Source organism: Prinia subflava, chromosome 1 (assembly GCF_021018805.1).
Source record: "Prinia subflava isolate CZ2003 ecotype Zambia chromosome 1, Cam_Psub_1.2, whole genome shotgun sequence".
Lineage (NCBI taxonomy): Eukaryota > Metazoa > Chordata > Aves > Passeriformes > Cisticolidae > Prinia > Prinia subflava.
The window spans coordinates 11,019,417-11,045,386 of record NC_086247.1 but is presented as its reverse complement, the minus strand read 5'-3'; the positions used below and the strand labels follow the sequence as shown (position 1 = coordinate 11,045,386).

General features: G+C 46.3%; 1 protein-coding gene and 1 long non-coding RNA gene across 3 annotated transcripts; one reads left to right on the top strand and one right to left on the bottom strand.

Moving 5' to 3' along the window:
- Window positions 1-11: 11 nt before the first annotated feature.
- On the bottom strand, window positions 12-9,913 carry LOC134558940 (uncharacterized). 2 transcript variants are annotated; one of them, XR_010082436.1, is made up of 3 exons: window positions 9,694-9,913; window positions 8,184-8,258; window positions 12-5,529 (listed from the first exon to the last, which is right to left on the bottom strand). It is a non-coding gene; the product is annotated as an uncharacterized LOC134558940 (long non-coding RNA). The 2 variants fall into 2 exon arrangements; XR_010082434.1 differs by having other exon boundaries at window positions 12-4,846.
- Window positions 8,593-14,508, top strand: TRIB1 (tribbles pseudokinase 1). The gene is made up of 3 exons (XM_063413089.1): window positions 8,593-9,549; window positions 9,921-10,213; window positions 12,275-14,508. Exons 1-3 carry the CDS (start codon window positions 9,244-9,246, stop codon window positions 12,741-12,743), a joined length of 1,068 nt encoding a protein of 355 aa, XP_063269159.1. The 5' UTR covers window positions 8,593-9,243; the 3' UTR covers window positions 12,744-14,508.
- The last annotated feature ends 11,462 nt before the right edge of the window (window positions 14,509-25,970 follow it).

Here is a 25,970-nt window from a genome sequence, read left to right as displayed (position 1 = left end):
GAGTAGGGCACTGTGACCAAGGATTTTCAGTGCTTGGGACCATGCACATGTTTTAACAAAAACCCCGGAGATGAATTTTCAGAAAGTTTTGCACACTTATACCTCTGTGTGGCCACAGAGAACAACCATTCAGCTTTAAGGATCTTGGCCTTGTTTTTATAATTTTTGAGCTCTGTGCCCTGATTTATGCTTTTCTTTTGAAACTGAAAATCATTTTATTTGGGCTTTTTGCATGTGGGGGTCCCAGAGGGCTTTACTTTAATATTGTAGGCTGGAAGACTACAATTATTTACAGAGGTATTCCAATAACTAAATTTTAGATAGTACAAATATATTGTAACCATATGCCTTGGATTGAAAAGCAGTTAATCTCATTTTATAAGCTTCAGATATCTATGCTTTTGGGCACAGATCCATAAAAGAACTTAAACTTTGTGACACTATTTATTGCCTAAATTGACCTGAACACATCAGGCAGATAAGGCATAAATATACATGAGTTAGAAATAGCCACAGGTAAAAGGAGCTGCCTTGGCAGTCAGGTGGCAATTATCTCTTGGCATATGTAAGCAGAAAATACAGGTTTCTTAGAGCTTTGGGATCCTTAGTGGTCTAGATGGTATTTTCCTATGTAATTTTTCTGAATTTACAATCTGACATTTCATGTAAAATGTAGCTAAGGTACCCATGTGCTGGGTTACTGTTTGCTAACAGCTCTCCTTTCATAGACCATTATTAACCCCAATTGCACTTAAGAGCACAAACCACTTCAAGCTGAAAATTGTTATTTTGTAATTGAACAATATTAATCTGCAAGCTGATTTCATAGCTGAAAAAGAGAACTGAACCATTATTAGTTGCACTGGGCTTTTGTGTTCAAAACACTTCATGGGAATTGGCTGGCTAATTTTCATTATGTGGTCTAACCCCCGAGGCCCATCTTTTCCCAGCTCAGCAGTGAGCGTGGGTGCTTCTGCCACGGAAGCCCAGCTGAAACAGCTGAAAGGGACTGGGGGTGGTTGAGCAGTATCTACTTGTTTGTATTTTTATGTGTAAAATCAGGTCCCTTTTAAGATACCTCAGGGCTCAAACCTACAGTTTTTAAGGTGGGTCACTGATTTTCAGTTACATACCACAAGGGAGGATATTAACAATAGCATTAAAAAAAACAAACACAAAACAGGGAGGGGGAGGGAATCTCCTTTTTGTTTCATCTTTAAGTTTGTGGTTAAATTTATTCTTGAACCATTTCTAAGCAGAACAGTCAGAAACAGAAACTTGCATTGGTTAAACAGGCTCTGCAGTTTCTGGCAGAGGTGCATTAACATTGTCCTCTTGGATCTAATTCAATCCCTAGTGATAACCAGCCTCCCAAGTTTCCAGATGCAAAGATGTACATACATTTTCCATGGCCAAAAGTGTTGCACCTCAAATGGAGTTTGTGTAGGTGTCTGGGTTGCTTGAGTGTGCCTTCCAATAACACATAACATTATAAATGGTAAATTATAGCCAGATTCCTACCAACAAACCGGTGGCAGCAGGTTTGGTTTGCTACCTGTGGCATTTGTACCAGTATAGCCTTGGATTGCTGCAGTTCCTGATATGGGTCGTTGCCCTCGTGTTCCAGTGAGTAATGCAGGGAGGAAGATTGCTGTCTTGGTTACACCTTGTTGTCCTACGTGAAAAAGAGGCTTGACCCATCACAGTGCTGCACTCAGCCTCTGTTAGCTAATCCACAGCTAATGAGGTGAACTGTCTGCTTAGGATGATGCAGCTGGGAGGAAAAACCAAACAAATCTGAAGCAACACTTTAAATGAAAAGAACATAGTCACTTATGGCCACCCCAGGAGGAAAGGTATTTTTGGATGTTCATATTCCTGCTTCAAAATACATCATCTTTCTTTTCTCCTTTGCTAGCCTGAGCCAGACAGTGTCAGTGAATCAGAGAACCTGAACAGCAAGTGAAGTGCAGCCTAAGTTCCAAAATCCTTCTTGGTTTCACCTGAAAGAAATGGACTGATTTTTGGCAGCACTCACCTGCCTAGCTTTATTAACAATCACATCTGAGATGAATAGGCATATGTATTTAAATAGAAGTAGGTTTCTTTCTTTTGTCAGCAGAGATGCCTCTTTTAAAATATGGCCATGTTATCCAGAAAAAGACAGGTACTCATTCACTTGTGTCAGGGTTGCTGGTGAGAGTACTTGAATCCCATTAGAATCAGTGATGCACCACAAAGATTCAAGTGCTAGAATAAATTGCCTGCGTTTACTGAAATCAATGAAGTTCTCACCAAAACGTTTGGCATTTCTGAATTTAAACTATAACATAGCATCCAAGGAATCCTAGTATGATGAATGGTATTTTTTTTTCTTTGAACCTGGAACTTGAGCCATCCTGTTGATTTTGTCATGCCTGGTTCTCTCTTGTTGGTTCTTATAAATAATTTTCCACCTTAAATTGAAAGATTCCAGGGTTGGCCATCAGCATCCATTGCAGCTGGCACTTAACTAGGTGGAAGGACAGACTCGCCTTGGCAGCCGGGGAAGGCTTGTGAGCCTGTCAGCTCACCTGGTACAAGATAAAACCACTACTGATTCACTGGGGTGGCTGCAGTTAATGGCAGCTCTTTGCTCTTTCATTTGCAAAGTTGAGGGTTTGTTGTTGTTGTGCAGTTGTGATCTCTCTGTTCCCATGTGTCCCACATTCCCCCTAAACTCTGCTCTGGGAAGAAGAAGCTTGAAAGAGTTAAAGAATAAAAATAAGTGCCTGTGATGAATAAGCTGTATGATCTGTATGATTCACAGAAGTGGAAACTCAACAGCAGTTAAACCTTCAAATCTTAGTCTGCTTTGGCTATAAGATATCATATGTAAACAGGCATATGTTAACAGTTCACCGGGTAATTTGTGTCTCATTGTCTGACGTCAGAAATTTTGCAATAATATTTTTAAAAAGAAATTCAGAGGTCAGGTGTTTTTTTTTTTCTTTTTCCGTAAGGTGTGCTTTACAAATGCAGCCAACTTCAGTGTAGCTGAGAAGGATCTGTCTCTGCTGGAGAAGTTCCACATAGTATTTTGTGGGATTAAAGAAATGTCAAGGCAAATACTGAATTAAAGAAAAGGCAAGAGAGATCCACATACAACAGCTTTCAGTGGTACTCTGAGGCACAAGCCATTAACACAGCTCACTCTCTCACTTGAACAGATGCTTCCTGTCAATTCTCCATTTTACAACTAGAAAGTCTGAAGTTTTCAAATCAGTGAAACCATGACGAATAAAGATAAAAACTAATCAGGTGCATCTCATGGAAGATTTAGCACACTTGTGCTAAAAGGAGTGTACATTCCTCTGAATCAAGGACATATTCATCATTACTGCTCTGGAGCTGTGATCTTATTCATTCTAGAAGAATCAAAAAGACTAAGTCAGTGCTCCCTTGAGAAATACCCAGAGCAAAAGCAGGGGCTGCAGGAAGTGATACTGATGACTCAACAGCCAAGGCCAACACACTGCCTTATTTTAGACAATGTCCTCTTGGATACTCATGTTTCCTCATGAGTGGCTGATGACAAAGGTCTTACCTACCTGTGGTCACAAGTACTTCATGACATTTTTCTCAAGTATTGTGGCCAGAGCTAGCTTAGAATTTACTGTGCAACTTTATTAAGTTTCACTGCCATATCAAGTGAATCTTAATCTTCACCTTCCCTAAAACTCTTCAGGTATAGATCCTGCTGTGTCCATTAACTAAACATTTGCCTAATGGATAGTGCTCTGTTATACCGTGAAGAAGATGCACTTAGAAAAGGGCTTCCTGGAGTGGAAAATGTTACAATATCTCAAGGACAGGTCTTCCTTTCTGTTACTACAGCCAAAGCCTTAAGCTGATGGTTCCTCACTGCAGGTACAGACTAGTACTGACTGCAAATTTCAAGTCTTCCATAAATAATAATTTATTTGCTGGTCATAAAGTACTTTTTGTTAATACATAATATTTCAAACACCTGATGTGATCACAGAATGCTGAGAGGAGAATCCTGCGTGTAGGTGCCAGCAGATTCTAGGCTCCCAGCCAGTAACTATAAAGAGCAAAAACATTAGATTGATTGTTAAGCAAGTAAAATTCTGGAACGGGTGTACATCATCCAGTAGATACCCATGTATGTGCTTAGCCTCTTGATGCATGAATAATCCCAGGGACTTGACAGGACTGCAGCAGTGTGCAGAAAACACAGTGTGTTTCATCATTTCAAAGCACTGCAGAAAAGGCTGTGGTGGGCTGAGAAGAGAGCCTGCCTCTCATGCTTGTTCTGATGTCAGTCCAGACCCAAGGACAGAGCCTGAAAGCACGCACATGAATTGAATTGCATGGGAAGCTTACCAAAGGAAGTGTTTGCTTGTAAACTCAGTATGAATAGGATCTTCTCTGACCGCAAGGGAAACGGAGACACTCATTCACTGTCCGCTTGTGCAATCAACTTCTGAAGTAAAAACAGGATTTGAGGTCTAAAACCTGAACCTTCACACGTCCTTCAGGCAACAGAAGAAGCCTTCATGCTCTTCAGTTAGCAAAGGAACAAAGTCAGGAGGTGCTGCTCATAAGACTCCTTGGATTTGATAACAACAGGCTTATCAAAAGGGAATCATTGAGAGTTCTAAGCTACAGCAGCCCTCAGAGCAGCTTTTGTGTGGGCTTGAGGGGAGACATCTGAACACCACTCCACTGCGCTCCTTTTGATGTCACTCCGTGCTCGTCATGTGTTTTATATCTTAGCGGTGAATCTGCCGCCAACTTCCACGGTGTCTGAGGATGGCTGTGGGTTATCACAGATGCTGTTCTGCTATAAAAAACATTACTTTCAGTTCTTTATCACCTGGCCATACGACTACTCTTTGAGCCCCATCTGTGCAGGGTAATTCTGTATACCAGTAGATTATAGATGACATTCTGGTTTTAAATTGTTCGCTTTCAATCTAGCAGTAGTTTAACTTTCATTACATGGCTTGACATAACTTTTAAAATAAAGACATTTACTTTTCATAGTTTACCAATAGTTTAATATTAGCCAAAATATTTGTGTGCCTTGCCTCTCTCGTCCAGTAACTAAAATAAAGACCTTTTCATTTTTTCCTGTAGCAAGTAGCCAGTTTATTTATAAGTGCCCTAATCTAATAGATTTATTCTGTGTGTCCCATGAGGCATACTATCAAAGTTACCAGACCTGTCCCAAGCACTTGGGAAGTGGGGAGATGGTTACACAATTCTCATTGCCTCTGGCTGCTCTAGTTATAGAGATAAAGGGTCAGAGAACTGGAGCAACAGAGATAATTTTGTGAGTATCTAAGGAAAAGCAGCTGCTCAGGTGAGTGTAAGCATTGACTGAGGGCAAGGCAGGTAGATGCTTTAAAACCAAGCAACAAAAAATCCCTTAAATAAAATAACAGGAAAGGGAAGATCAGTGCCTGAGCACCAGGAATTCTGGATTCTTCAGTCTTCATCTCACAGATGCACTAAGTTGCTTGTCTGTTTCCAAAAAGAGAAAAAAAAATATTAAGAGCCATATTCACCTAGCCACAGTTCTGGCAAATCTGTCCTGGGCAAGACTGTTCCCTCTGCTAGGACGTGCCCATTCTGTAATACACGTCCCACAGGCTCTTTTTCTGCTGCAGTCCCACATCCTTGCCTAGCAGCTGGGGCTCCAGGAAGTGAGGGGACAGTGAGCAGTCCTGCTTGCTTTGACTGGCCTTTTCCAAGACAGGATCTACTTTTGTAACGATTTTGCAATGTCCTTTGACTGAGAGCTCCTCAGACTTTGGTAGTACTGGGAAGGTGCCTGTTGCACACTGTTGTCCTTTGCCAAGCACAAAGACTACTGAACTGTACTTCCAAAGGTCATCCCTGCCCACCTCACAGGTACCAAGTCCCTTTGGAACATCAGGGCTGAGTGATGGTTCCTTGTATTCTGCTGGCTCATAGCAGTTTATTTTTTCTGACACTCGGATAGCAGGACTCATCCACAGAGTCTGTTTTATCCCAGCATTAGGTCTGTAATTGTGCACTGATCTGTGCTCCACAATGATTTTCAGTGCTGTCCACTGGAGATGTGAAACATTGCCCTGGTTCATTTTGAAGGGCTGTAAAGCCATTCAGGCACAAATTCACCACAGGCACAAGTGGGAATTACCATGATAGTATTCATCACATATACTAAGCAGGTAGATCCTGAACAATCTTTTCTGGGGAAGGGGGAGAAGGAATGATGAAGGCTTTAGCAGGGAAAAGAAGGAAGACCCCAAAAGATAGCTTTTGGTTTCAGGAGGAGACTAACGCAGGAGATAAGCCTCGATGCTTAAAAGCCAGTGGTATGACCTGCAACAAATTGCTATGGCAAGTTTGGCAGCCCCGTTTTCTGCAAAAATCTTCTAATAATGAAATATTGCAACAGGTTTTCACAAATCTTTCCTGGAGTTCCTCCTGTTCTCAGCACTGGTTCTTGCAAACCAGGGTTGCATGTGAGCACTGGGAGAGATGGGCAAGGAGGACAAGCTTCAGCCATTTGAGAAAGAGCATGCCATGCAGGTCATTGGACACCATCCTTGGCATATTTTTTGTTTGTTAGGGGTTTTGTTTGTTTGTGGGGGTTTGTTTGTTTGTTCTTATTTTTGGGGATTGGCCAAAATTAGGAAAAACAGAAAAGCCAAAGTGGGAATCACTTCTTTGCTCTGCATCTTGACATGAATTTGGTGGTAATGGAGGGGAATTTGGATGTGGACCTTTTCCTATGTTCTGTACCCAAAACATAAGTGGACCTTTTCCTATGTTCTGTACCCAAAACATAAGACTAACTTGAGTAATAATTGCTACAAAAGCCATGACATTAATGCTTGGAGTACCTGACAGCTTGCCAGGCATTGTAAAGAAGCAACAGAGTTTTCCTTCTGTCAAGAAGTTCACCCATTTTGCAAAGACCTGGGAGATTTAGGCTTTGGTTTGTCTCAGTCACATGTAGACAGTCAACTATAATTTAGTCTGTACAGTGAACTAGAAGAGGGCACCCACCAGCGCTTCTGGGATGAATGCCCCACGGGCTATCTTTTCCTGCATGCCCAGTTTTAGGGCTCCAGCTAGCAGGGACACACACACAGAGCATGAAATTGCTGTAATCCCTGTGAGAAAAGGCTGCACAGACACCAGGAGAATGTGGCAGGACTGTGAGGTACATGCTGTGTGTACCTCTGCTCTCCTCACATGCCAGGTGTTTTCTGGGGGAGCCAGGATGACCAGAGGTGCTTTTTTCCCTTCCTCAGGACCAGGACTCCAAACAGGGATGCCATCCCCTGTCTAGCTGCCAGCAGCTTGAACCAAGCACTGTGCTCAGGTGCCACTGTGTCCCCAAGGTGTGAAGGTTTTAAATGGATGGGAGGCGGGGCAGATGAAGGACGCAGCTTCCAACGAGTGCAACAGATCCTCAGTATGGCCCTTCTCAGCAGGGACAGTGATCTGACACCAGAGCTGAGAGGGGCATCTTTGGGAGGGTGGGGACACTGACACCTTCATTCCTGCTCACACTGCACCTCAGTTCTTAGAGAGCTGCAGGGGATAGTGGTACACGCTACTAATGCCCATGACTGCCCTTATGCAGGTCCCTTTTGAAGTGTCTGCACCCTTCTCCTGTCCCCAGAGGTGCTGCCACCCTCCCCCCCCCCTCACACATGCACCTTGTGCTGTCTCAGATGTAGGAAGCAGCCCACACATGTGGCATCCTACCAGCTAAATTCACCCAGAGCAGCATTCCAATCATTGAACTTCCAGGAAGGGAAAAGTAAAACAAAAGGTCTGACAGATACTTGCATGTGTTTTACCTATAAGAGGAACCAAATAAAATAGCGTGCTTTGAGAGTTGTGGTGAATCACTCAGAAAACAATCTGCGAGCATTAACGGAATTGTATTTCTGGGAAGAAAAAAAAAAAAGAAAAAAAAAAGAAAAGAAAGAAATGCAGGCCCTGGGATATCCCTTTATGGCATATGCGTTTTATGTTTAAATGCATTAATGGGACTGCTATGCTATGAGTCATCCCGCACAAGAGTTTCATGTGTTTCTTAAAATACCCTAGAAGTAGCTGAAGGCATGCATGGGTTTGCTGTGCAGTTATCTATCAGGAATCTGAGCAAATACCTGCATGCGTGGCATCACAGGCTTCAGAGCTGGGGGGCCATCCTTGGCCCTCTCTGCCACTTGGACAGACCAGGGCTGGGGAAACCAAAACAGAACAGGAATTGATCCTACTGAATAACAAAACTCAGGGTCCCTTGTGTTAATACTAGAGAAGCCTCAGCACTAAATTACAGAAAATTTGCATATATATAAACAGAAAACTGGAGTGTTTCCCTCTGAAGCATTCTTGTCAAAATGACAGCCGTCTGCTTTTTTTTTTAGGGATGATTTTGTTGTCTGGTTGGGTTTTTTTGTTGGTGTGTTTTTTGTGGTTTTTTTTTTTTTGTTTTTTTTTTTTTTTTTTTGTTTTTTTTTTTTTTTTTTTTGCCATTTACTACCAGTCCTGGCTGTAAATCTATTTACTACTCCTTTAAAGCCACACTTCTGAGCCTTGTGGAGCTCCTCTCAGTCTGCTCCTCACAGGTCACTTCAGCTGCTGCCTGGATCTCCGAGCTATTCCTTTTTCGGACAGCAGATAGTTTTAACACGGGAAACGCTCAGTACCAAGTATTTCTGATGGTGCACGTTACGTCTACGCTTATGAGCGAACGCTTATGCTCACACAACAGCGCCGTGATGTAAACCTTGGGGTAAGGGATGGTTATTTAGTGATTACTGAAAAGAACCGGCGCTGGGAACCTACAATTGTATGGACGAGTAAATCCTGGAAAGGAAGGTGGCCTCGCTTTCTCGACATAATTATTTAAGGTCGAAGGGGGGTCCCCGCCGCCCCGCCAAGCCCCGCGGCGACTCCCCCGCCGCCCCGCCCGGCAGGGCCGGGGCGCGGAGAGCGGCGAGCGGAGCAGGCGTGTCCCAGCCTCGCTCCCTCCTCCCATTTCCCCGTGCGTCAGGGCCGGGAGGAGGAGGAGAATCACCTTTTTTTTTTTAAAAGCCTCCAACTACTTTAGCGCGGACTCGGCAGCAGATGGTGGACACGGCCCGAGGTGTCGGCGGGGAGAGCGAAGGGATGCGCCCAGCGCGCAGCGCCCGCCTGTAGCTCCGCGCCCGCTCCGCTCCCCCCATGAGCCGCCCCGCGTCCCTGCTGCCGGCCGCCCGCTGCCGCAGCGCCCCGGCCAAGCGCCTGCAGCCCCTGCACGACGGCCCCGCCGAGGAAGCGCCGGCCGCCAAGTGCCCCCGGCTCGCCGAATGCGGCCCCCCGGACTGCCTGAGCGCTCCCGGGTCGCCGTGTGCCCCCGCTTCTCCCGCCGGCGGCGGCGGGGCGGCGGGTCCCAGCCTGATCGCCTCGTACCTGCTGCTGCCGCTGGCCGAGCGGGAGCAGGTGTCCAGGGCGCTGAGCGTCAGCTCGGGCCGGGAGCTGCGCTGCAAGGTGAGCGGGAGCCGCGGGTGGGGAGCGGGCCCGGCCCGGGGACAGCCCTGCCGAACATCCTCCCGCTGCTCCCCGGCGGGGAACGCCCGGCCAGCCCCCGGCGGCGTTCGCACGCCCTGCGAGTGAGCTGGGACTCCGGCTTACCTCGGAGCGCCTTTCCCGAAGGCTGTGGGAAGGGTGGTTTGGTTTAGTTTCCCCCCCAGCCTTTCTATATAAAACGAACAGGAAGGGTCTCGGTAGCCGCTTCTGCCGGTCCTGCCGAGCCCTGGCTCCCCTCCAGCTCCCTCGTCATTGTTTGGGGAGAGTTGCTACGCGAGCTGCAGCTTTCAACGCCCTTGAGAATGAATTTGGGTTTCATTTCCTCTGTACAGGTGTTCCCCCTCAAACACTACCAGGACAAGATCCGACCTTACATTCAGCTGCCGTCACACAGAAACATCACCGGGGTTGTCGAAGTCATTCTCGGGGACACCAAGGCCTACGTGTTCTTTGAAAAGGACTTTGGGGACATGCACTCCTACGTGAGGAGCTGCAAGAGGTTGAGGGAAGAGGAGGCTGCCCGGCTGTTCAAGCAGATTGTCTCCGCTGTAGCTCACTGCCACCAGTCAGCCATCGTACTTGGTGACCTCAAGCTCAGGAAATTTGTCTTCTCTAATGAAGAAAGGTAAGTGGCTGTCAGCAGCCAGCCCTGGGGTGAGTGGGGAGGGAGGAATGCCACATCCAGAGACACAAAAAGCGTCCCAGGGAGTGGAAAGAGCCCCGTCAGCCGGGCATCACCTGCGAGCGACCCGAGTAGGTCCTCATCACGTGTGTGTAGTAGGTCACGGATCTGCCCGGTGAGCGCTCCCTTTTAGATCCTGACTGATGAAAGGGAGGAAGCTCCCTGCGAGCTTCCTCTCATTCAGCAGAAGCTCAGTGAAACCCCCTGGCAGACAAAGGGATGATAGTTCGGATGCTCGTTAGCGCCAGAAGATGTCATGTGTGCCACTCATTCAGTGTCAAATGAATAAAAGGCAGAGAGGGAGAGGGGGGAGGCTGAGGTGTTGTGCTGGGAGGAGGAAGCAGCCCGGCTGGGAGAGCAGGAGGTGTGAGGGGCTGGAGCTCTGGTCTCTCCTCGCCAGAGTTGCCGTGTGATCCACGGTGGAGCCAAAGCGCTCGGGAAGGGTCTCCTTGCTGAACCACTCTGCTGATCAGAGTGATGCTGCTGTGCCCTTCAGGGCTTTTATCCTTCCTCAACTGCTGTGCTTTCCATGCCCCCTATGCCTGTGGATTGTGGGCACACACAGGAGGGAAGGTGGGACATGTTTAAATAACGCTTTGGGAATCTTGCATCAAAGAAAATCACTTTAATAAAACTTAGCCTAAAGCCTAGGTTCATAGAGGAGGTCATGGAATCTAGTTGTTAAATTTAGATTAGGGAAATAATTCAGTATTCCCCTGGAGTGTTTGCTGCTCTTGCAGTGCTTCACCGCACATGGCAGAGACAGAAATATAGCAAAACTGACTCTTCACTAGCTGCTTATCCCAAGGAACGTTAAAAACTAAGTAAAAGCTGTAATGGAGTTGTGCTTAATATCATAAAAATGTAAGGTGATATTACTGATGCAAAAGAAAAGGGATTTTTTTTTTGTTAAACCGGGCTAATGATTCTTCAGGACACCTTTTACACATGTGATAAGAAAATTAACCAGCACTGCTCCTCTGAAACAGAAACAGCCATGTGTTGACTCGTAAAGAATGCTATTCCTTTGAAGGAAACTATTGCAGCTTTTCCCTCCCATAAGAAGATGAAACATTTGTTGAAATGTTACGTTGCACACAGTCTCGCTCGTTTGGAAATAACTTGTTGCACAGGCGATGTCATGTGCATCCCATTTGGCAAGAAGAGGGTTAAGCAATGGCAGGCGACGCGGGCTCTCACACAGGTGCAGTTTCAGGGCTCCCGCAGCCAATCCCGGGCCCACGGTTCTCGTTGAGTCATATTTTCCGTTTGCAGAACCAATGGGTATTTGCCGAGGTCAGGCTGAGGACAGGCTGCAGCCGGCATATCTACACCCCAGCAGGCTGCCAGGCAGTGCAGAGCCCTTCCAGGGCTGCCTGATGGCTTCGCTGCCAACGGGAGCTCCCCTTATCCTCCGAAATAGGAGGCTGGGGTGGACCCATCTCCACCTGGAGATGGTGGGTGCGGTGATATGCTCCAAAAGGAAAAACAGAATAAATTACAAACTAAAATGAAAAAAAAAAACCAAAAAACCACCAACCCACAAACGAAAAGCTCAGGAAAGGCAATGATTCTCGCCAGTGCAGAGGGAAGCTGGGCTTTGTGGTTTGTGGAATCACGCAGCTGGATACTGTTTGCTCAAAGCCTGAATGGCACATAGTGGCTGTAAGGTGCCAGGTCACCAATTAACCCCCCTCAGTGGCACTGCAGCCTGCGTGGGTAGACAGTGACTTGGTGTTCCTCAAGAGTCGTCTGCGTTGTTAAAATCCCCAGTTAATAAAAAAACATGAGCGTCACTGAATGAATGCTGGCCCGATGCACACAGCAGCACTTCCATTACACATTCCCAGGAGTCTGGGCAACTTCTCTGCTGTGAGTTAAGAGGTGTTTCCTTTCTCAGTGCCAGTGTGAGAGAGAATGGGGCCATGGCAGGGGCTTGCTGTGCTTGCTCATGACTGCGTGTTGCTATTTCTCACCTGTGGCTTCCTCTCCTGCCCTCCCTAGGACTCAGCTGCGTCTAGAGAGCCTGGAAGACACACACATCATCAAAGGCGAGGACGATGCGCTCTCAGACAAGCACGGCTGCCCGGCGTACGTCAGTCCTGAGATCCTAAACACGACGGGAACTTACTCGGGAAAATCGGCCGATGTGTGGAGCTTGGGAGTGATGCTCTATACCCTGCTGGTGGGACGCTATCCCTTCCATGACTCGGACCCTAGCACTCTCTTTTCCAAAATCCGGCGTGGACAGTTCTGTATTCCTGACCACGTCTCCCCCAAAGCCCGCTGCCTCATCCGCAGCCTCCTGCGGCGGGAGCCTTCTGAAAGACTCACTGCTCCAGAGATCTTGCTTCACCCTTGGTTTGAGGCAGCCTTGGAGCATGGATATACAGACCAGGAGACGGGAAATTCGGATCAGATTGTCCCAGAATATCATGGAGACAGTGATGATATTAGTTCCTTCTTCTGCTAACCCTGAAATCTCAAAAACCTCGCCAGTTCTTACCTCCGGCATCTTCGTAGGGTTTCATTTTTCCACATCTACAAACTCAACAGCATCTTAAAGTGCCAGTATGGTCAGAAAAGTGACCTTGTCTAAATGAATGCCAACCTGGAGATCTCCACTCCCTAAGTGTACTCAGAATTCCATCCTCTTGCTCTGCTGGTCTGTCCCACCAGCCCCGGAGGACTCGTGCAGCTTTGTGAGAACTGTCTGGCTCTTCTGCCTCCCACATCCTCCTCCGGTGTAACTGGTCACGTCTTGGCTGCAGAGTCTTACATCTGGCGGTGTGGGATGGAAAGGCAGCTCCTTCTGCTTTCCTGCAGTGGCTGCAGGGGTGTGGAGCCCTGGCCACGATGTGGAGGGGCAGAGGAGCACACGGCGCACCTCTACCAGAGCACATCTGACAGAAATGCTTCAAAGGGGAATCCACTCGGCGTGCCCCAGCAGCCAGCTCACAAAGCAGCTCTGACCCTAAGCACACATGAATGAGGGAAGGAGGTCTTTGCCCACCACGGCCAGCTCTCTGCTTGCTGCTGCTCCTCCAGCTGATCCTGCTTTCAGAGGTGTGAAGCTCCTAGATCCAGCCCGTAAGACAAATCACTGCTGTGGCTCTTTCTGAAGCAGAAACCAGTGGATCTCCCAGCTGGATCCCCTCTGATTCCATTTGCTGACCAGGAAAGCATTTTAAATAGACTTGAGCCTCGTGTTAGCACAGTGTAGCCTATATGACGTTATGCCCTCAGCGAGCTTGTCAAGTAGCAGGTCTCGTTAGCTCCGAGTGCCAAATGTATCCGTTTACCAAACCGTAACACTATCGCTGGGGCGCCTTTCCCTGGGAAAGGATAAGGGGTGTCTTGTACAGTACCTGTAAACATGGCCATGTTTTCCAAACGGCTTAACTCTTGAAAAGATCACATCACCTCCTCTTTCCCCCTGCACCTCCCAAAAAGTTAGTTTTAAGAGTAAAATCTCAGTACACCCTTAGCTGATTATTCAGGTATGCTGTTTGCCTCCAGCCTCCCTCCACCCCCCCCCCCCACTTTTTTTTTTTTTTTTGCATGATTATTCATAGTCTTTCCAATATGTGTGGATAATGAATATATCTGAATCATTAGGTTCCTGGGTTGGGGGTAAGTAAAGCTTAGTCCTGCCTAAAATTTCTGCTTCGTTTCACATGTGTCCAGTGGTTTATGCAGAGATCCCCGTTCACCTTAGGCAAGAGTGCGGCTTCTGAAATGGCCGTGAGGTGGGTGATGCCCGTTCCCAACACCACCCAGTTCGAGTGAAGTCATTTTAAGGGTTAACCCTGGCAAGCTGCAGTCCCGCCACGCGTTGTGAGAATACCATGTATACCTCATGGACTGTGTACTTTGTACATACCTTAATGTTTGGGGTTTTGTTTTCTTGTTTTGTTGTACTTTGTCCTAATAAGAGGTGTCGAAGAGCAGTTTAATGTGAATTATTGTTGGCAATACTAACTTGACAGAATCATGAGCATTGAGAGCAGAGCGCTTCAGCTCTCCGTTGCACTAAACCTCTCATGATTGCTTGACATTTGTATCTGTGATACAGTTTAACCCTTCTATGATAAACAGTACATTTGTATATATTGGTAGATTCTGCCAGAAAAGCTAAAAACACTATGTCCAATTTGTACATATGTATATGTCTGTGGAAAGCTGGATGATAAAGTCTGAAATGTAGAAAGTTTTAATAAACTTGGTTTCATAATGTTTGTCCCCATTTCTTGTGGTGTCTCAAGAGGAAGGCAGCTCAGTGTGTCTGATTTAATTGCAAAAAATGGGGTTTGGCCTCAGAGACTATCAGCTCTTCTGTGGTGTATATAGGCATTCTGTCATGCCTTAGCCTGATCTCCCCCAGCTAAACCTGGGGTTGAATCCCCAGGGAAAGGGGGGACAGGGCATGGATCCTGCCTCTTGTGAGGTGGAAAGGGCTTGGGATGTCCCCAGGGTTATGAAATGGGATATCATACTCCTCTGATGAGCAAGGGGGAGAGGAGTTAGAGCTCTGCCTCTGAATTTTAGAAACCCTCTTGCCCTTCAGCCCATGCGTTTGTTTCCCTCTGTGCCCTGTGAGCAGAAGATGCTGTGGCACAGCAGGGCTGTCATCCTGCACCTGTGTGCCTGGCAGTGTGATGCTCCAGCCAGTGGAAAATCCGATCTCAGATGTCTAAAAATGAGCAGCCAGAAGGAGAGGCAGTAACCAAGAGCATTGGTGTTACAGGGAGCTGGAACTTGTGGGCAGAGGCTTGACCCTGCTGCTGGGAGGCAGCACAGTGCTCTCATTAAAATGAAGGGAAAGATTATTAGAGCTGCTTTTCTTTGTGGTGAGAAGAGAGAAGTATAAATAGCTGCAGTATCAAGGTTAGAGAATGTGCTTTCCTGAAAGAGATCAAGCCACCCTTGCAATCCACCCGGAGCGGTGAGATCATCGCTCACAAGTGGAAAGGAGGAGGAAGAGAGTCTTGATTTTTATTTATACTTTGCCTCATGTTTAACTTTGTCATTTGCTTGAAATCTGTTCAGCGGAGCAACTGCTTCTAGGCAGCTTCTTGAGCAGTGGAAACTTTAAAAACAGTTTTACCTTTAGAAGAGGAGTGAAAAGTGAAAAGGAGGGAATGGGGACCTGGTCAGTGATAAAGCAAAGTGCACTGAGTTTCATGAGTTACCTTGACTCCCACTCTGAGAAGCCAGTGGTCTGTGCAGTAAGCATATTTTCTTAGCACTTGCTGAGTGAATGTCAGACACCAAAATATCTCAAGTTACTTTACTGATGTCATTCTTGCAAGACTTGTAAAAATATGTGCGCTGCATAGCCTGGCTGATTAAATTACCCTCTGCCCTACCATGCATTCAGGCTTGGACAGAAGCCCTGATGCATCCTTTCAGAAAAACTGCAGGAGGTTTGTATTTTAGTGAAACCTTGAAAACTTTCAAAACACTTTTTTCTCCCCCTTGCAGTTAAGTCACCCTTAGTAGGTGAATGTGTAGGTCATCCCATGACTTTGTTTCACATGAGCTGCACTGCGGAGCAATTAAAATAAATGCCAAATTGTAGTAACATCTGCAAACAGCCTCTGTATTGCTTTAGGGATTATAATGCAACATCCGTTTGTACAGCAGAATAAATTGCTATTGCTTCGTTACCCCATCGTTTGTATTATTGTATACAAAGTTTCAGAACGTGTTGAAAGAACCAGCATATTAAGTGATTAAACTTTGATGGTGGGTGTGAGAACTTTGATTTATGCAATGCACACATTTCTTTTCGAGAGAGTCATGGTTTGTCTATTTTTAAATGGTCCTTTTGGCTGAGGACCACATGAATCTTTTATGTATTTTGCAGACCTGGTCACTATTTTCACCTTGAAACTGACCTCTCAGAAAAGTGCTGGGAGACTTCAGTCCTCTGTTGTTGCTAAAAACACAGGAAAAGTTGAGGTTTTTCACAACATCCTGGTCTCTGTCCTATGCCAGCATCGAGCCACCTCCCAGTCAGGGTAGATCTTACATCCCAACTATGTATTTTTATCAACTCTCAAGACTTCAGCTGCGTTTTAGGCACCAGTTCAATAATTTTCTTTTGAAGTAGCACAGCAGAATTTGTAAACCAGCTTCCTCTGAAAGTGCCAGGTAAAACAGCCAGCTCAGCAAGCTCAGGTTTAAGGTCAACATCTCTGCCAAGCAGGTGATACTGAGATTATTTGCAGTCAAAAAGGACTGGTAGAGGTGCAGCTCGAAACAGTGCCCTAATTTTAGTAGAGCACCTTCAAGTCAGGCAAAGGCACTTCTGCATTAATGTAGTATTTATGAAAGCAAAGGGGTAAAAGAACAGGGTTATTTTACAGATGTACAAGAGGAAAATTCATTGCCCTTGGCTGGATCACAAAGCCAGTGCAATACTCTCCTCTAGTTCTCCTTTAATGCACTGAGGGCAGGCCTGACTGATAACCTGAGAAACACTTATTATTCCAGCAGTGCTGAGTGCACTCTGTCAAGCAATTCTCAACAGATTATCTCTTTATAGAAAGCCAAAATTTTTTCCCTGCTTTTTTCATGCTGTTGCATTCTGTCAGGGAAAAAAAGCCAAACACTGAGCATGATGGCAGTGCACAGATTTAGCAGCACAAAGAAATATCCTATGCAAATACTTCTTACAAAGATGTTTTTCTAGCGAGCATTGAGAAGAATAACTTGACATATAACCATGGTCTGAATTAATCCCTTGCAAAAAATGACTTTGTTCAATGCAATGTCTCAGAAGTATTGTTGATAAAAGTACCGTGAAATTTGCAACAGTCCTTGCCATGATTCCTCCATAACTTGCAAAATCCTTTTCTCCAAGTGAAATACAGAGTTCAGATTTCAGACAGGAGCAACTTTGTTGCAGCAAAATGAGAAATCCTTCAGGATATGAGTTCACAGCAGCATCTTCTTCTTCTTTTTGTGAAGCCAGCTATTTAGAAAATGCCTTAAAGAAAACTCATTAGTTTTCATTGCCCTGCCTGTATTTATTTACAGTATTTAACCAGCTAAACAAGCTAATGTGCAGCACTTCATTTCCTAATTTGGCTTTGAAACTGGAGCAGCCGAAGTATCAATTACATTCTGTCAAATGCAAACATTAACATAACTGTATGAAGCAATCATGTTTCTAACAACAGCAAGCACTGCCCAGAGGACCAAAATAAATAAAATTCATAGAGCAAGAGGTAACGCTTTTCTTTAAGGCAGGATTAGGGCTGGCGGGCTCTTCCCTCCCCGTGTGTGTCGCAGGGCTGTGCAGGCAGCTCCGGCTGAGGTGCAGGTGATTAACGAGGCACTTGCTCACCAAGGGCACGGTCTCATCACGGAGGGTGTGGATTTCTGCATGCAACTCCCACTGTTATTAATGGTTAATTAATGTGTAATTTGCAGAAAGAGATGAAACTGGGACCTCAGCGGTGTGTTGTGAGCACACACACAGGCTTATCATTCAAAGAAATATCAGGGTGACACGGAGGGTGGGTGACAGAAAATAAGTGTGGCGTGAATCAGCTGCCCTGTGTTTATGAGACGGCGCTGTTGTGGGAAAACATTCACCTCCATCAGCTGCCGTCTCCTGCCAACAACAAAAGTTGAGTTTGATAAATTATTAGTGGAGATGTTCTCAGTGGCTTTGCTTAGATTTTACTCCTCTTGCGCAAATTGCAGATTAGGAAAGGATTAAGTAACAACAGTGTGGCTAAAGTATTACAAATCGTGCTGGCAGTTAGCCAAAGAATGTAGCATGCAAAAGCTGACATTGCCTAAGAAATCAAATATAGCTCTGGTCACCACAGAAAATGACTCTTCCCCACCACCCAAGGTAGTTGCTCAGTTTCTTTCCTGTCTCACACAGAGCCTTGCACCAGCAAATTGTTCATTACAGAATTTTATTTTCCTTTTCATGATTTTTTAAAATTTTTTTTCAACTTCCTGGTAGTGAAAAAGCCTTAAACATTTAGACGAATCGCAGAAACCATAAATGTAATTGAGTGTAGAGCCATTGTTGTATCCTGTGATAACATCCATGTCAAGACTCAACTTGTCAGATTCATAGTCTTGCTGAGGTTCAAATACTGTGAGTTTCCTTTGCTGTACTAACAACTGGGACTGTAGTGATAGGACAAGCAGTAACATTTTTAAGCTGAAAGAGGATTGATTTAGGCTGGGAAGAAATTATTTACTGTGAGTGTAGTGAGACACTGGAATAGGTTGTGCAGAGAAGCTGAGGGTGCCCCAACCCTGGAAGTGTTCAAGGCCAGGCTGGATTAGGCTTTGAGCCACATGGTCTGGTGAAAGGTGTCCCTGCCCACAGTGGGTAGTTTGGTCTTTTTTGGTCTTTTCGATGGTCTTTAAGGTCCCTTCCAGCTCAAACCATTGCATGATTCTATGACACTGTGGCCCACTGATACCCACCTTGGTATTTAAGCATCCTCCAAGGACCTTCCTATTATTGGAAACTTTGCTTGGCCCTTGCTTTTTTTACTCTATCTGTACCTTGAAGTCTCAAAATCCTGCAGCAATGAATTCCACAGCAGAGCTTGGCACTGCTTCAATAAATTACCTTGCTTGGAAAGGGAATATGCTTCAAACAACAGCAATGTAACAGGAATGGCTGAAGAGGAGCAGCTGGCCCACTTTTGGAGGATCTTTTTGCTGCCCTCACTCCCCATGGGGGCTGTAGGTCACACTGTCCTCTGCAGGTCAGCAGCCTTCTGAGGCAGCTGCAGTGCCCAGAGTGGTGAGGACTTGAGCCCAGTGGACAGAAAGGCTTAATCAGTGAACTCATGGGATTTTTTATCATGGGTCTTGTGATCCTTGATATGTAAGGGCCCTGTCTGCTGGAGGCAATGATCTCCAGGAGATTTTGGATTTTCATGTGAGGAAGAACAAGCAAATGTCTGGCTTCTCTGCTCCAAAGAGGGATTTGAAAGGATCTGTTTGATGAACTCTTTGGACAATTCCCTACTCGTTACTAGTGTCCCAGCCTGATGCTTTGTACTGCAAAGACATGCTTGACTGGCTGCCTCATTACAGCAGGCAGTTCTGTCCTTTCATCTGAGCAGCTGGCAAAACAATAAATTAAAAAATAAGGCAAAGTCAGCAAATAGTTTTCTTTCCCCATGTGCAAGGTTAGAGGAACTACTGCCCCTCCTCCGGAATGATTTCCTGACTTAGCAACATTTCTCTCAATCTCCTCTTCTTCTTCCTTTCTGGGCATATGGGGAAAAGCAGGATTTTTGTTTTGGGCAGAGAGGGAGCATCTTTACATGCTGTGCTGTGGCCCAACCTCTACATGTGTGTGTGCCAACCACAGCCAAAGCCCTGATCAATCTCCCTCAAGCAAGGGGCAGGGGTGGCTTTGCAGGGAGAGTGCTTTTGTCATGTCAGGATGGTGCCTGGACCAGATAGGAGGTACCTGCCTGTCTGCAGACAGACAGTACTGCCAGTATTAGCCACTGGTGGGAGATGGTCCATCATGGGATGCCTAGGTGTGCTGGAGAGATGCTGCAGTGGCACACAGCTTGTCCCCATCACTGGGCATGGCTCTGGATCACTGGCACCGTTTTGACTGCTGGGCACAGGCAGGGCTGCTCTGCAGGGCGCCGTGGGCTGAGCTGCTGACCTGGGACTGGCCCGTGATGCACATCCTGCTCACGCATGTGGGCATGAGTCAGAGCCTGAGAGGAAAAGCCTCACCCAGTGACAGGCAGAGTGGTGCAGGGAGCTCAGGCTGTGTGCTGAAAAAAGAGATTACTTACAGCTGACAGCCTCCTTCGGCAAAATCCCTGCACTTGTGACACGGGGAAAGGGGGTTGATGCTAACCAGGTCTCCCACCTCATAGTCAGAGGTTCAATGAAACCTCTGCAGGCTGGGTTTGTTGAGGTGGCTCAGTGCTTGCCTTCAATATCTGCAATTTTAGAGCTGAAGGAGCTGCTGGGGGCTCCTGGCACACACACCCCAAGCTGCTGGTAGTCTCCACAGCAAGAAGGCAGAGTGGGATTGATCAGACCCTCATGCATTGCCCTCTGCTCTTGTGAGACCACAATATACTAGAGACCTGAAATACTATATTCAGCTTTGGGCCCCCCAACATAAGAAGGGGAGCAATTCCAGTGGATGGTCCTTAAAATGACCAGAGAGCTGGAGCACTTCTCCAGGCTGAGAGAGCTGGTGCTGTTCAGCCTGGAGAAGATAGGGTTCTGGGGAGACCTTGCAGCATCTTCCTCTGCCTAAAGGGGGCCTTACAGGAAATATGGGGAGGGACTCTGTCATGGAATGTAGTGATAGGACAGGGGGGAAAGGTTCTAAACTGAAGAAGGGTAGATTTAGATTAGATATTAGGGAGAAAACGTTTACTGTGAAGCTCGAGAAGCACTGGAACAGATGGCTCAGAGAAAATGTGGATGCCCCATCCCTGGCAATGCTCAAGGCCAGGTTGGATAGGGCTTTGAGTAACCTGGTCTAGCGGAAGGTGTCCCTGCCCATGTCAGGGGGTTGGAGCAAGATGATGCTTAAGATCCCTACCAACACAAATCATTGCATTATTCTGTGCTGTGCAGAGGCCTCCAGAGAAGCAATATAATCTCTGAGTCTCTTCTTCCCGTCAGATTGACCTCAGTCTTGCTGTCTTCAGCACCTGCTACCCGCTCTTTACCCAGGTGCTAGTCTTCCTTGGGGATTGGGACAGCTGAGCGATGGTTGAGCTGCCTCCTCCCTCCTCCCTGCTTTTCCAGGAAACAGGTGTCCAGCTCTTTTGACCCTTGCAAATGATTGAATTTAATTATTTCTAGAAAAATTCCATTATGGTTTTTTAGTGTTTCTTCCTGAAAGCTGGTTCATCTTTGCTAGGAAGCCATTGCATGTCTCAAGCAAAGGTCAGGATGAATCATTTTGGAAAGCACGCCAGCTGCAATGGACTCCCAGCACCAGAGGAGTGGAAGCGTGTCCATGGTTTGCCAATTAAACACAAAGCCCTGAACACCCCCAGCTCTTCTCGGAGTCAATGGGATGACTTGCACAGAGTAACAGATTCTGGGTATGACTGTAGGCAGTTCAAAAGCCAGTGGTAGATGGATCACAGCAGTAGATGGTCTCAGAGCTGTGGCTTTAAAAGGGTTATTGATTCATTTGGAAACAACTAGCATGAGTGACTTTGTAACAGACAGGATTATTAAGCCTCACCACATGCCACACATAGAAAACATACAGTTCAGCACTGTGATTCTTCCAGTGATCACCACATTAAACACCCAACAGTATAAGCTACCAATGGACTGGAAAATGCATTTTCCTTATATATGTTTGCAGCTACCAAGGGATGTGGTTTGTCCTCAAAAACAATGGGAGAAATTCTTCAGTTAAAATCTAATAGGGAGGAGTTAAATTGAGAAGCAATCAACCAAAGGAAAAAAACAAAGTATGTGCATAGTGATACAGCCTTGATACAGATGGCTTCAGCCCTTCAAAAGAAGGAGAAATAAATCACTCTGAGTGTGTATAGAAAATGCATGCTCAGAAATCACACTGAAAGAGCTTTCCATCTCATATCTGTTTCTATGCTGGGCAGCCTGAGGGAGCTGGGTCTTTCCTTTATGGACCAGCTGAGGATGCTCCTGTTGACTAGGACACATAACATGGTACCAACGGAGACATCTCCAATCCCAATTTCTCCTCCTTTGCTGGCAAAATGTCAAAAAATGCCAGGGAGTTATGGAAGCAAAGACAACCAGGGATGGGAGCCACCAGCAGGGCACTGAGCTCTCTGCTGTGATTCCATGTGGGTCATATCCCAGTGGTGGGAGTTTGAGAGGCTTCACTCAAACCAGATGTCTCTGAGCAAGCAGAGAGCTGCAACTAAATCCTGGCAGCTCCACCAAGCCTTCTGCAGGGATGATCCAGTTTCTATGCTTGGGGTATCTAGTTCCACAGATCCCACATGCAGAAAATCCCCACCCAGATTGTAAGGATGTATCTAGAAATTTTGCTCTGACGTATACTATAATGCAGCTACATTCGGTATATACTCAGGAGTTTTGCTCTGGCATAAATTATAACACAACCACTGTAATCTGAAGCAAATCAGGCTTGGCCTGCACTCTGTGCCATTCTACTGGGTCAAACCTAGAGATTCAAACTCAGCCTTCACCCAGTAGAGCCTGAGGAGCAAACCAGGGAGAAATTCTCCAGTGCATGCAACATTCCTGTATAAATCAATGGAAACTGTAGAGTCTGGCCTGAAGTCAAGATTTCAGGATTTGACCCAATTTAACCTTGGCATAGTTGCCCAACTCCAACTTTTTACTTTTTTTGTGAGGCTCAACAATTAACTTTCAAAACAATTAAAAAAAAAAGCAGCTGGAGTTCAGAAGGGCTGTGCTAGCCAGCAGGGTTTTGTTAAAGTTACTTCCACTACTATGGTATTTGTTGGTGTCAGCATTTTGTGCAAAGTAAAGCACTGCTCTGGGCTCTCTGTCCAGGGCAGAGCCATATGAACTGGGGGCAGAAGTTGTGACTCTTCCCATACTTGACACACAGATGGGAAGTTCCTTTTATCAAATTCAACTGCTGGCTTTGGTTTTTTTTACTCACTGGATTGAAATTCAGCCAGTGAGAATGCAAAATGCAAGAATTGCTCATCTCAGATCTAATGAGTACCATTGTGGAAGGTTTATTGGAGAGGCTTGGGGGGAACCAGGGGATAAGATGGGAAGAAGCAGGACAGCATTACAGCCTTGCAGAGGACAGAACTTTCTGTCCTTTCTGTCCCTTTTTGTTTCTATGCTGGGAAAGAGTCCCGATTCCCAGGCTGTTTTCAGGACTCTCTTTTGAAGACCTAATACAGATATAAAGATCTCTTTTTCTGTTCACCTTGTAAGTGGACAATAAAAGGCATCATCTCAGTCTTAAAGATTTTATTAATTACTTCACTGCATCTTGGAATTTACTGTGCCACTACTTGTTAATATATTCAGTAGAGCACAGGGGATGCCAACACTGCTGGAGTTTGATGATGTTTTGTTTCAAGTTTCAGGCCCTGACTTGTAACCCTGCATCCTGCAGTCCCGTGGCTCCAGATCCAGCCTGGGCAGTGGGGATGGGTCTGGCTGTGGCTGCTGCCATGGGAAGTACAAGCCCAGCACTGAGGAGTCACTGCAGCCCTGTTGTGTCCGTGGAAGTACCGGGAGAGATCACTCAGCAAATACCATCATGGGCAAAACAGACTCAAATTGGAGATATTAATTGAATTTACTACTAAAAAATCAGAGCAAGATAATGAGAAATAAATCTTAAAAACACCTTACCCCCTTCCCTACCTCCATCCCAAGTTCTACCTCCTCCCCCTCCATGGCACATGGAGATGGGAATAGGTGTTATGGTCAGTTCGTCTCAGGTTGGTTCTGTCACTACTCAGGGAGAGTCATTCCCCTGCTCCAGCATGGGGTCCCTCCCACGGGATTCATCCTCCAGGAACTTCTCCAGTGTGAGTCCTTCCCATGGCCTGCAGCTCTTCATGAGCTGCTGTAATGTGGGCCACACTTCTGAGGGCTGCAGTCCTTCAGGGACAGGCTGCTCCAGTGTGGGGCCCCCACAGGGTCACAAATCCCACCAGGAAACCTGCTCCAGCGTGACTCTTCTCCCCATGGATCCATAGATCCCTGCCCACAGGTTGTGGGTTTCCCACAGGGTCACAGCCCTTTTTCAGGCATCCCCCTGTTCCAGCCTAGGTCTCTCCATGGGCTGCAGGTGGATTTCTGCATCCCTGTGGTCTTCCATGAGCTGCAGGGGCACAGCTGTCTCACCATGGGCTGCAGAAGAATCTCAGCTCTAGTGCCTGGAGCACCTCCTGCCCCTCCTTCTGCACTGACCTGGGTGTCTGCAGGGCTGTTTCTCTCACATGTTCTCACTCTGCTCATCTCTGGCTGCAATTACTTCTACGCAATAACTTTTTTTCTTTCTTAAAAATGTTATCACAGAGGTGTTACTATCATTTCTGAATGGCTCAGCCTTGGCCAGCAGTGAGTCCATCCTGGAGCCATCTAACATTGGCTCTGTTTGACACCAGAAAAACTTCTGGTAACTTCTCCCAGCAGCCATCCCTGAAGCCTGCCCTCCCCCTACCAAAATCTGGTCAGAGCCCATGAGGAAAATCCAAGCATATTTTCAGGGAAAACTGGTTTTATTTCCCCTGGGGCAAGTGGATGGATCATTTATTTTTGGTTTAGAATAAAATCAGCAGGATGGCCAGTGGCAGGGTGTTAAGTAGGAGTGGGTTTTAATCCTTTTAAGAGCTTTGATTAGTTTTGGTTCAAACTCCCTTCCCTTCACTGTAGATGAATCTGGAAGGCTCCTTAGTACTTCAAAACAGCTTCTGAGATTTAGACTTAGGGTCTGAATCTCTTTTTGCTCCCAAAAACATCTTCAAGGATTACTTCCAGCAATGAGACATCCTCTGGGCTCTTCAGCTGCAGCTCTTCAGCTGCAGCTTCACTTGCAAACGACTGTGAAAATAAGAGAAACATGGCCTTTTCTGAAAGTAAAAGCAGCCCATGGAGGTTTAAGAGGCATGGGAACACCATTTTCAGCACCATGAGATGTTCTGGCACTGGGAATGTTGCATTGTGTTAGGGTGTGTGTCGGCACAAGAGAACTGAGTTCAAGAACTCACCAGTGCTTTGGCCGGGGGAGGAAGAGTGAGGATGTGGAGGGGAGACCTGGGACTGGAGCAGCTGAGGGTGGGAATTTTCCAGATGATGCCAGGAGTGCCTGGAATGCTGGCTGTATTTTATGATTCTGGGGATGATGCCAGGCCATTGGCCACTTTGCTCCTGCTGCCCCTTGTTTTAATAAGTGACTGCAGCTCAGGCTCCTGGATTATTCAGATTGGGGAAGGGAGGAAAAGGGGTGGTGAGGCATGTGCTTGCCTGACTCTGAGGGTGCATCCAGCCTAATAAAAGCAAAGAAGCACCCTAGGACTCATTAACTGGTCTTTCAAGCATGAGCAGACAATAGGAGGACTTCAGTAATCGTGAAAATCTTGGATTTGTGTAGGAACATTTTACTTTTAGCCTTTTACTCCCTTTCCTATCCCCTGGCCTGTGACTCAACACCACTGTACATGACAGTGTAACCGCAGGCACACAATCATCCTCCAGGTATTATGACTGTCAAACAAACAGATTGCTCACACCATCCTATGCTGGGCTGAAAGGATTACAATATAGATTAGGATCAGGATTGCTTTCTGAACATTCTCAGCCTTAAAACAGGTGTAAGGGAAAAAGACATGAGGGAAATTATTGCCAGTGGAGAATCTCTCCAGAAGGAATTGTTGGATAAATACTAACTGGAGATTGGAATCAGGCAGCTGCTGTGTTGGGCTTTCCCCACTCTGAGGTAGCCTGAGAGCAGCGTTACAGGCTGCAGGCACAAGCAAAGCAAAAATGCTGTTGTATGCATGCATGAAGGACCTGTGCACTCACACACTGAGTCCTAAGAGGGTCTGCTAAAAGGGTAATAAAATAATAGAATCATAGAGTCACAGAATGGTTTGGGTTGTAAGGGACCTTACATATCATCTGGTTCCAATATGGGCAGGGACACCTCCCACGAAACCCAGTAGCTCAAAGCCCCTTCCAATCCTGCCTTAAA

What these genes read in the sequence shown, in the direction of transcription:
- TRIB1 (XM_063413089.1), top strand. Translation starts at nt 9,244, where the DNA reads ATGAGCCGCCCCGCGTCCCTGCTGCCGGCCGCCCGCTGCCGCAGCGCC. An exon ending in GCCGGGAGCTGCGCTGCAAG is followed by an intron (nt 9,550 to 9,920) that starts GTGAGCGGGAGC and finishes TCCTCTGTACAG; the next exon opens with GTGTTCCCCCTCAAACACTA. An exon ending in GTCTTCTCTAATGAAGAAAG is followed by an intron (nt 10,214 to 12,274) that starts GTAAGTGGCTGT and finishes TGCCCTCCCTAG; the next exon opens with GACTCAGCTGCGTCTAGAGA.